The sequence below is a fragment of the Daucus carota genome, chromosome 1, assembly GCF_001625215.2.
Source record: "Daucus carota subsp. sativus chromosome 1, DH1 v3.0, whole genome shotgun sequence".
Taxonomy (NCBI): Eukaryota; Viridiplantae; Streptophyta; class Magnoliopsida; order Apiales; family Apiaceae; genus Daucus; species Daucus carota.
Window position 1 is genome coordinate 35,756,042 of NC_030381.2, and position 11,369 is coordinate 35,767,410.

Here is an 11,369-nt window from a genome sequence, read left to right on the forward strand (position 1 = left end):
GGAATCTGCATATTGCATATTTTGGATGAAAATGAAGCAAGGAATTATGCTTTTTGTTAGGCAATAAACAGCACGCAATGGATCTTCAGATGTTTAATTTGGAGCTGGAAATTAGTATTTATACACACCCTCCCTCCCAGTCTATTTGTGCAACAAAAACCGAAGGCATGAAACACTTTAGCCATACGCATCCGCTAATCCTATCCAAATACAACCATTCTCCCCCAAATGCTGTCTGCTCTGCCTGCCGTGATCCAATTTCATCAAACACAGATTTCTATCAGTGTATTCATCAATCCATCGATTCTCCTTGTACTCGTTTTCTTCTCCACAAGGCATGTGCAGACTTACCTATGGTCATCCAGCACCCTCTTTACGAAGAAGGCGTGCTAATGCTTTATGCAGATGATGAAGAGTTTTTTTGTCGGACTTGTCAACAATATGTTGCAAGGTGGTTTTATGTTCACCTTGAACAATTTGTTCACCTTGGACAATTTGTTCGCGTTTGCATCAAATGTGCATTTCTAGAGCGTCAACTTAATCATCCATCACATAGTCACCCATTAACCTTGCTGCCTATGAAAGCAACATTGCATAGATGCACAGCTTGTGGCGTGCAAGGTATCATGGATTTTTCTTACTTGTGTAAAACTTGTTTTTTTTTGGATACACAAGGGTTGTGCGTCTGCACCACCTACTCTCATTCGCCAAGACCATGACCATGATCATCCGCTTCTTCTTGCATATTGGTTTCCCGAAGAGTATGACAACAACGGAGTATTATGTTATTTGTGCTCTAAGGAGATTGTACGATGTTCCGCTATTGGATTTATTACTGTGCTGACTGCAGATATTTTGCACACGTCCACTGCGCTTTATCAGCAGAGTATGTTTGTTTCTCTTTTCTTGTTAAATTTTTAAGTCATAGCAGCTGGTTGCTTGATATACTCTGGTTTAAATTGTTTAATCCAGATCTCGCAAAGATGGGAATGAAAATGACGATATGGGAGACGTGGAAGGATCTGATTTGGTGCATTTACCGATATGTGATGATGAACCCTACTTGTTCTACCAGTTGATCCAACAATTTGCAAACAAGTTTAGCATTTCAACAAACGAGGAATCACGAAAAGCCGATATAATCAGTGAGTGTCGCAGTGGCCATTCACTCATCCTGTTCGATAATTCTACCACTGAAAGTGTTGTCGAAACAAACATTTGCGACGGATGTGTCCAGCCTCTCTTGTCCCCGCCTCATCCTTTCTACGGATGCCTAGATTGTAACTTCTTTCTCCACACTCTCTGCGCTACAGAGTTACCAAGAGAGATTGAAAACCGGCTCACCAAATTCACAAGATGTTATGAAACAAGTAAGCCATTTGATTTTTATGTATGCGGTGTGTGTGACAGGTTTTGCAACGGAGTAATGTATTATGACGAAACAAATAAATATTGGGTTGATGTTTTGTGTGCTGCATTGCCCAGTAAGATTAAACATGATTGTCATAAGTGTTGAGTGGGTTCAACCCAAGTCCCACATCGGAAAGATAAAGAAGATTTATCTTGGATATAAGCAGCCAAAGAACTCCATTAGTATGAGGCCTTTTGGGAGGAGCCCGAAAGCAAATCCGTGCGGACTTGGCCACGGCCCAGAGCGGACAATATCATACTAATGCGGAGTTCACGGGTGTTGCGCGGCCCAACAATAAGCACACGCTTCATCATCTGACTGTAATTCCGAGGTTCGAAAAATGTAGAGGGTGTTATGGTAATATTGATCATCACTCCTGGGCATGTAAAATATGTGATTACTATATTCATATAAAGTGTGCACTAAAAAAAGGAACAATTAAGCACAGATGGGATGAGCATCACCTAAGTTTGGTGTATCCTCCAGTTAAAGGACATCCACAGGCCTTTAATTGCGAACTCTGCTCGGTGGATATCAACCCTAACTTTTGGTTTTACTATTGTGTCAATTGTGATACGTCATTTCATGCTCTTTGCGTTGATCAAGATGTGTATTCAAATATCAAGTACGGGGGAATGGTGAAGGATGATAATCTCCATCAACACCTCATTCGACTCAACGGATGTAGACAAAAGTTCAAGTGCGCAGAATGTGGTGAAAATATAGCGGAGTCTTATATTTGGGAGTGGAATGCACCTTGTTTTTTTAGTCGGAAGCCATTAATTCAATGTGCATCATGTGAATTCTTCGTGTGCATGGAATGTATTATTAGTCGTTATGGATCCTCGGAACCACGTGGGGAAACGGTTGAATATTCTGTAGATTATAATGAATTCTGTGAAATAACATTTTAGTTGGATGATAATCTCCATCAACACCCCATTCAACTCAACGGAAGCAAACAAAAGTTCAAGTGTGCAGAATGTGGTATAAATATGCGGGGGTTTTATAGTTGGGGTACACCTTTTTTTTTTTAATCGAAAGCCATTAATTCAATGTGCATCATGTGAATTCCGCGTATGCATGAATTGTATTATTAGTCATTATGGGTCCTCCGATCCACGCGGGAAAATGGTTGAAGATTTTATAGTTTGTACACAATTTAGCTAGAGAATTAATACTTTAGTTTGATAAGAATGGAATGGGGGAACGAATGAAATTATTAAACATTCAACTAAATTTCATATTATTCCTTCCATTTTCATTCAACCAAACCAAACACAACATAAGAGTTTTCTCCCTACTATAAAATATAGCAAAGAGTAATTACAATGCATTTTCACCCGTAATAGAGAAACTTCCGCTCGCTTGAACTTAAATCCCACATGCATAGCCTAAATATTCACAAAATGTACTAGATATTGATATGCTAGACATATATGCACAAAACTTTTTAAACATAGATTTCTTTAAGGCATATAAGAGATAAAAGGTGGGTTTATTTAAGGGTATTTTTTTAGACATGAATGTGAGATTGTGAGGGCATTTAGTGTGGAACTTTCACTCTAGCAATCGAGGTTGTCTTTGTCAAGTAAATCTCCTGCTACATACTAAAATATGATCAGTTGGATGTTGTACCAGCTCATCATTGATTAAGATCTCACTTTAGCGCTCTTATAAAATGGACTAGAGGGAGTACTAAGAGCAAGAGTGATTTATTTTTATAACTGATTAATTGATGTGCTGATCATTCAACAGATTAGTCTTCCTAGGGATCAAAAGATATCAACACCCAAGTACTACTGAGCATACACATGTTCAGCCTGATAATGAACAAAGTGATAGTGACAGAGACTTACAGTGTTACAGAGATGGTTGTTCATCAGGGCCCTGCTTTGACACGAGGAACTCAAGAGCGAGGGCGACATGAATTGCCCACATTTATGTAACTGGTGACTGGATACTGCTTTGAAACTTTAACTGAGTGGCATGTATCACCATTTAAGCTACCAAAAAAATTTCAACATGTAGAAGAACAAAAGTAAGTGGTTGTAGCTGATAAGGGGCAACAAGCTAAAATTAAGGAGAAAATGTCTTGAGATAACAGCAAGTGCTTTCAATTGACAGAAATTACGACCGCCTTTCAGTTTCTAGCAAACATCAAATGGTCATAACAAAGTTTAACCAAGATACAAAAAAATATACATTAATTAAATACAGAATCTCACCAAGTATGGAATACACAACCCCAAAATCTTCCACCTAAATTATCATCAGTCCAGGACTCCAGGGAATTCTCAACAATGGACTCATCATAGCAACACAAATATGGGTATAAAAATTGCTAGGACAGCTGTATGAAGACAGAGTTAAGTGAGAGAGCATACAAAGTGTTTCTGTTATGTATATAATGATTTGCGGAATGGTAGCGTAACTTTTATGGTTCAAACCTGCATTTCTCAGCAACTCAAACTTTGATTTGCTAGCAACTGTGGTACCCTCTCCCTTGATCCGGCCAGTTTCACCAGATTAATGGTCAGAATATACAAATTTTATACTTAAATGGTTAACCCGGACAAAGTCCTAGCTTAGTGGTTACTGTGTATTGGACCATACTTTTATGTTAACAACACTGTTAAGCCGATTTGCAAATGAGGCTGGAAGTATATACTGAAAACTAAACTGTTTCAGAATATAAAACGAGATCAAAAATATAATGACTGGGACAGCTTTGTCGCAATCAATATAATATTACGCATGAATTGAAAGATCAGACTAGAGATATGGCGGCGAAAGGTATATTTTAAACTTATTTGTCTTGTCTTAGTTTTGAACATCAAGTAATTTTAAATCTTCACAAAGGTAATTAAGTTTAATTTAAAAGCAAACATGAAATCTTCGTCCACTTTCATTCAATGGTTGCCAACTTCTCCTCATCCACATCAAAAGCTTTCCTTGCTTGTTTCAGCTCCTCGTTCATGGACAAAAGTTCAGTGCATCTGTTAAATTTTGGGGCATCCTGCAGAAAATTGAATAAGAATTGTAGCACAATTGCTTGCCTGAATTGGTTTATGAAACATTCTTGAAGTCTTTAGGTCATATAGAAGGATGACAACATCCATATATGCCCTACAACAATCATTTTACTAATTATATAGGTTTCCTCTAAGCCGTCTTCTTTTGCATTTTAGTCATTACCAAATATGGATATTATCTTTTAGAGGTAAATAATATTGGTTGTTATCAATAACAAATGCACTATTAAACTGTTAACTTGGTTAATAACTATCTTTCTGTAGTTTAAGAATGATTATTCTAGGATTTTAGTGAGTTTGGTAATTACTTTAGGATGGTTATGACCCTAAAATTTGATTCAGAACTTTAGTTGCTGAGAATTACATTTTGTTGCTGTATTAAGCAAATAAAGGAACAATATTGTCCCTCAGATGAACTCCTAAGTCGACTCCTTGGTTTCTCAGGTTCAAACTATCATAAAAGCCTTGTTCCTCAGATGAACTCTTTACTCCTTGGTTTCTCAAGTTCAAAACATCATTAAAGCATGTAACATTATAAGAAATACAAATTATAAACACCTTTCAATTATTCAAATTGAGAGGATTTTATAGCAATATATTGTTCATATATAACCTGAATGTAGAGTAGCGATGATTCTATTAATTTACTGGTATAGCTATCGACCAAGTTCATAGAGATAAGATATCGTAAAATTACACAATAATATAATAGATTAATAGTTGACCTTGGGAGCACACAGAAAGCAGAACAAAGATTAGGACAGCTGACTATATATTAAAGAAAATTTACCTTTCGCACCAAGTAAAGAAAATCCTCGGTCAAAAGCTTTCCCCTTTTAGATGCAATATCCTGTGCCTTGTGAACCTGTAAACATCAAATCCAATTTCAGTATCATCGATCGATGAATATTGCAATTATGCAACAGCACAATCACCCTGACCAAAACAGACCACTGGTAGCATGTGCATGCATATTTCACTCTTTTTATGTGTTTATGTGTTTGGGAGGAGGGGGGAGGGGGGTGACAATGCTAAAACTAAGTATTATCCAAACTTACCAAGTCTGTCACATACTCGACCACAATATCCTCCAAAAGTGCCATAGATTCAGGAAGGGGCTGGTATTGCAGCATAACAAACTCATGAGCAAGAAGAGACCCAATAAACAAAAAAATAATTTGCAAGTCCCCGCCTCAATGTTGTAGCAAGCTAGTTATACCATTAGCAGCACAAGGTACACACTATACAAGTACATATATTTTCGATACCAACCTTCAAACTTAACAATATGGCCTAATGTTACAGATGTCCAACAACCAAAAGTTCAAAATTCTCACCAACCCTAAGATTTATGAAGTTTGGCATGTGAGCCCTGTAATTAAATGTATAACCAAATAACTGTGATCATAGCGACATAAGTGAGTCCTCTAAAAGTGAATGAGACATGCATAATACACAATACAACAAGATAATATGTGCAAGTTTACTATGGGCAAGCCGTGAGTATGATAGCAGAACAATTTGTTAAATACAGCTAGCAGCCTAACACATGGAACACTGCGAATTATTCTTCTGACCACTAACAACTCTCATGACCCAATAGGGATCAGTTCTTTGGAATCATGTGTGCACAAACTAGAAATTTACTCCATAGATGGAAATGTATACTGAATATATATCAAAAAGGGGGCTAGCTGATAGCACCTACATTAGGATCATCTCCAAAACCATACATCATGTGCTGCACTGTTGCATTCAACCAGAAATAGGATAAATAATTCTGTAATCGCAAATATAATAACAAAGGCAGGTCAAATAACAGAGTTCTTACAGTCCTTCTGGAAAACAGCACGTTTACGCTTGAATGAAGGCTCCGACTGATGGGACAACCCAACTCTCGTTTTTGAGGAGGATCCGGCTGCAGAGTTGTTCATTTATCCTTGACAACTTCTTTCTTTAATCTATTTAAGTCAAAAACATCCTCATTACAGAATGAAAATAATAATAGGCTGTTCCAGTGTTGTCTAAAGCACACGATGTAGAACAAGGGTAGAAAACGGCTAATCAGCAAAACACACAATATATCCACAAATTTAATTCATATAATTCATCTCTCCTATAAATATAGAGGTATACAATTATATATAAAGATATTCAAATATTTGGATATCAAGTAAGATCCTAAATAATTGCAAGCTGATTCTACTTGATAACTATACCTATACTATATTATTAAAGCCGAAACATTAAAGTTTTGTTCAATTGTGTTTGGGCCGGTTTACAAGCCTCTTTATTTTATAACATGTTTTAATGGGTCGTTTTTTTTATACCTAAAGGCTAAAACACATTTGAACATCCTCATTAAAACATATCTTCCAGAGAGATTCATTTATGAATCTTTTGAGAAGCTTTTACTAGAAATTTATTTAATATGCCTAATAAAAAAATAAACCCAAACACATCTATTAATTATTCAAAACCCTATTTTAAAAAGATGCATGTTATTCTAACATAATGTATTTTCAAGATGAAATTAAATATTGAAAAATATACAACAAAAGAATAAATATTACGAGTCCTCAAGCATCACGCAGACTATAAGCTAGTATTTAATAAAGATTAATCTAAGAGAAGCTCAATGCTAAAGTTAAAATGGCTATAGCCATTGCTATAATTTGAGGTCAAAAAGTAGTTATTGGTTTTTTAAAATACAATTAGTGCTCCGGTGCATAATTCTAAATTCTAAAATCAGACCTACATTCAAATCTTACTAACTTTTCACTAGTGCTGCAAAATGAGGTGATACCTGATACCTCTCTGCTCAAATATCGAATCATATTATTCTTACGTTTACCAGACTTGGGTCCGGAAATTTTTTATTCGGATATGAACAGATCCCATGTATTTATGGTCCAGATCCATGTGATTTAATATATACAAAGAACTGACTGAAAAAAACATTCCAACTTCTTCAAGCAGTTTGAACTAATATTATATGAGCAGGCAGAAGTAACACGAAAGAAGAGAAGAGTTCAAGGCTTCAAGCTGCACAGATACAGATATATAGATATAATAAGCCGACATAGTGATAATTTCTAGTACTAAGATTTGGGCACATATTTTTGGTCATTCCTAATTTACCTTTTTTTAACTCTTTTTTTTTAAAAAAATACAGTTATATAAACATTAACTCTTTTTAGTTATAACGTGTTTTACTTGAAAACAAACACAAATCATGTAAATCTTCTTAAAACTAACTCTAACATGAACCATTATTCAACTCTTTTTAACTCCAACGTTCTATTTCAAGATAAACAGGAAACCAATACAAGATCAATAATATATTTATACCAGATACAAGATAAATAACATCTTTTTTCCTTACATATGAAGAAATATGAAATATGATCTAAAATTAATCAGAAAACACATTATCACATATTATTATTAGAAAAATATTTACAGATAGATAATAAAAATGTTTATTGTTTAATGTTTATACTGCCAATTTACAATATAAAAATATAATGTAAATGCTACATTTGTATGAAAAACTCAATCAGTAGATTAATGCGATAATCAAACTTCAATTCATTACTCCGTATTACAGAATTTTCCATGTAAAAAAAATTATGTAATCCAATAATACTAAGCAAATAATAAAAAACGTTAAAAATTAAATTACAAATAATAAATTTCGAGCTATATACTTGTCCCTGCTTGGTAGGGGTTTAAGGTTAGTACAGAAGCACTGGTTTCAGACTAGCACAGCAACTGGTGGACAAGTAGCTACTGTACCAGAGAGACCGGTACCATAGAGAATAGTCCACTCAGAAATTTGGTCAAATTTTTGTTCATATTACTAAGCTAACAAGTGTAAATTAAGACGGTCATCAATATGCAGACATACATACTTAGAGCAAGTTCAATAGGTTACCTATCTCATTACTTATTAATAATATAAAATAATGCTAGCGAGTCTTAGTGATTTAGGTAATCTACTTTTAGTGTCAACTCCCATAGCAATCCTTAGAGCAAGTCCAATAGGTTACTTATCTCATTACTTATTAATAATATAAAATAATGAATCCTAGTGAGTCTTAGTGATTTAGAGCAAGTATAATAGGTTACCTATTCTATTACTTATAAATAATATATAATAATGAGTGCTAGCATGTCTTAGTGATTTAGGTAATCTATTTTTAGGGTCAACTTCAATAGTATTCCCTATATTTGTTCTCCTAAGATTATTTTAATAATAAATTTGAGAGAGAGAAGGGAAAAAGGAGAGAATAGACAAAGAAAGAAGGAAAGAGATGATTATTTTATTCATAAATATTAAATAGGTAATGGCTAGGGGTTACTTATAAATAGGTAATGGCTAGGAGAATTAAGGTTGTGCTAGTGATTTAGGATAACACTAGGATAGTGTTGGAGTGCATTTTTTTGACACTTTACCTAAATATGAGTTTTAGACATCATATAAGTAACCTATTGGACTTGCTCTTAGGTAATCTATTTTTAGTGTCAACTCCAATAGCAATCCTTATATTTGTTCTCCTAAGATTATTACTAAATTTGAGAGAGAGAAGGGGGAAAGGAAGGGAAAAGAGAAAAAAAAGGAGAGAGATGATTATTTTATTCATAAATATTAAATAGGTAATGGCTAGGGGTTACTTATAAATAAGTAATGGCTAAGAGATTTGAGGTTGTGCTAGTGATTTAAGTAACCACTAAGAGAGTGTTGGGGTGATTTTTTTTAGTACATTACCTAAATGTGAGTTTAGGAGCAAGTTTAGGTAACTTATTGGACTTGCTCTTATATTTGTTCTCCTAAGATTATTTTAATAATAAATTTGAGAGAGAAGGGGAAAAGGAGGGAAAAGACAAAGAAAAGGAGATAGATGATTATTTTATTCATAAATATTGAATAGTTAATGGCTAAGGGTTACTTAAAAATAGGTAATGGCTAGAAGAATTGAGGTTGTGCTAGTAATTTAGGTAATCACAAAGAGCAAGTCCAATAGGTTACCTATCTCATTACCTATTAATAATATAAAATAATGAATCCTAGTGAGTCTTAGTGATTTAGGTAATCTACTTTTAGTGTCAACACCAATAGCAATCTCTACATCTGTTCTCCTAATATTATTTTAATAATAAATTTGAGAGAGAGAAGGGGAGAAGGAGGGAAAAGACAAAGAAAGGAGAGAGATGATTATTTTATTCATAAATATTAAATAGGTAATGGCTAGGGGTTACCTATAAATAGGTATAAATAGGTAATGGCTAGGAGATTTGAGGTTGTGCTAGTGATTTAAGTAACCACTAGGAGAGTTACTTTTTTTCAGTTCATTACATAACATAAATGTGAGTTTAGGAGCAAGTTTAGGTAACCTAGTGGACTTACTCTGATAGTGTTTGGAGTGCCTCTTTGAGGCATTACCTAAATATGAGTTTAGAAACTGATTTAAGTAACCTATTGGACTTGCTCTTACACCCCTAAATTCAAAATACAAAACTCAAAACAACAATTTGAGCCCAATTAAAATCAATCGAAAGACAAGACACTCTGTTTAGTGATCCTGGCAAGTTTTCACACCCAATCTATCCGAAATAAAATGAGATAACTCAAAGTCCCAATATCATTCAATTCGAATATGTATCCTGATTCCTGTTAACTCTGCAGCTGAATATGATACAAAACGAACCAAGTTTACCAAATTACAGAAAACAAACGATCAATTTGATCTGATGAAAATGCATTGCATATAAACCCCAATTCAAATATTAGGGTTTCAAATTACCACAAATTTAAACCAACAGTTAATACATCCATATGAAAATAGGTGCCAAGAGTTAATATTACCTGATAATTACTGTCCCGCGAATTTATCTCCGGCAACGGGTTTGCTTTGTTTGTTGATTGTTACTACTACTTCTATTATATATACTCTGCAGACTCCAATTCAGCTCGGCTATCCCTTAATCCCTTTTTATACATTTAGTAAGCAGTTTTCTTGGCAGAATTTTTTCCCAAGGCTAGGAATAATATCATTATAAAACAAATAATTATATTTAGATAAAATAATATCTCCTAAGTAGTTTGATATTTTAATATTTAAATTTAATAATGCTCCGTATAGTAAAATATTTTAGATAAAATAATACCTCCTAAGTAGTTTGTAGAAAAATATATGATGTGTGAATTCAGAATTACAAATTTGGGGCTGTTAGGTTTCTTTGTTGACATGAAAATAAATTAAATACGAAGATGCACATCTTCTCTTAATAAAAATATGTAAAAATTCCCGTAAATATTTTTTAGGGCGATCAATATAACTAATATGATTTGAACAAGGTACCTACACTACTTAGGTACCTGATTGAAAATTTAATATACTTAACTACTAGACCCACTAAAAAAGCACATGACATCATATCAGTAAGTAGTTTCACCAAGAATTCAAAAATATCTCATTTATATGCATACAAAACAATATCGAAAATCCTCACACACAAAATAAGTTATCGACGGACAAATCACAAACAAAAATCATATCGTAGAATTTTGTGATAGCGATTGAGTCTAGAGTTAACTTCGAATAAAATTTCAAATGTGTCTATTTATCTTCGTATTTATCATAACTACATGTTTAATGTCTTATGGGATGAAAAAGTGATATTTAATTCAAAGTTAGTGTTATTTATCTCAAAAAAATTATAAGTAAATGTCAATTGGGATCTGGTTGCTGTAATCACCCAAATATCTCGTGTTTGTATAAATCTATAGTATTATTCACATGAATGCCTTGAACATCCAACATCAGATAAGGATTTTGATACTAGCCACCAAAATAACATCTTTTTCTCTCATTTATCTCTCATGATTGCTAGGATTTTTCAAAAATGAATTAGACCAT

At 33.9% G+C, this 11,369-nt stretch overlaps 1 protein-coding gene across 1 annotated transcript; it reads right to left on the bottom strand.

Moving 5' to 3' along the window:
• Nucleotides 1-4,195: 4,195 nt before the first annotated feature.
• LOC108205171 (transcription initiation factor TFIID subunit 13) lies at nt 4,196-10,474 on the bottom strand. The gene is made up of 6 exons (XM_017374991.2): nt 10,316-10,474; nt 6,278-6,407; nt 6,155-6,192; nt 5,505-5,564; nt 5,237-5,311; nt 4,196-4,430 (listed from the first exon to the last, which is right to left on the bottom strand). Exons 2-6 carry the CDS (start codon nt 6,378-6,380, stop codon nt 4,320-4,322), a joined length of 387 nt encoding a protein of 128 aa, XP_017230480.1. The 5' UTR covers nt 6,381-6,407; nt 10,316-10,474; the 3' UTR covers nt 4,196-4,319.
• Nucleotides 10,475-11,369: the final 895 nt, after the last annotated feature.

Coding starts and splice junctions, on each gene's coding strand:
- LOC108205171 (XM_017374991.2), bottom strand. CDS start 6,380: ATGAACAACTCTGCAGCCGGATCCTCCTCAAAAACGAGAGTTGGGTTG. Junction 5,312..5,504: donor TCGAGTATGTGACAGACTTG/GTAAGTTTGGAT, acceptor TGATGTTTACAG/GTTCACAAGGCACAGGATAT. Junction 4,431..5,236: donor TTCTTTACTTGGTGCGAAAG/GTAAATTTTCTT, acceptor AATTTTCTGCAG/GATGCCCCAAAATTTAACAG.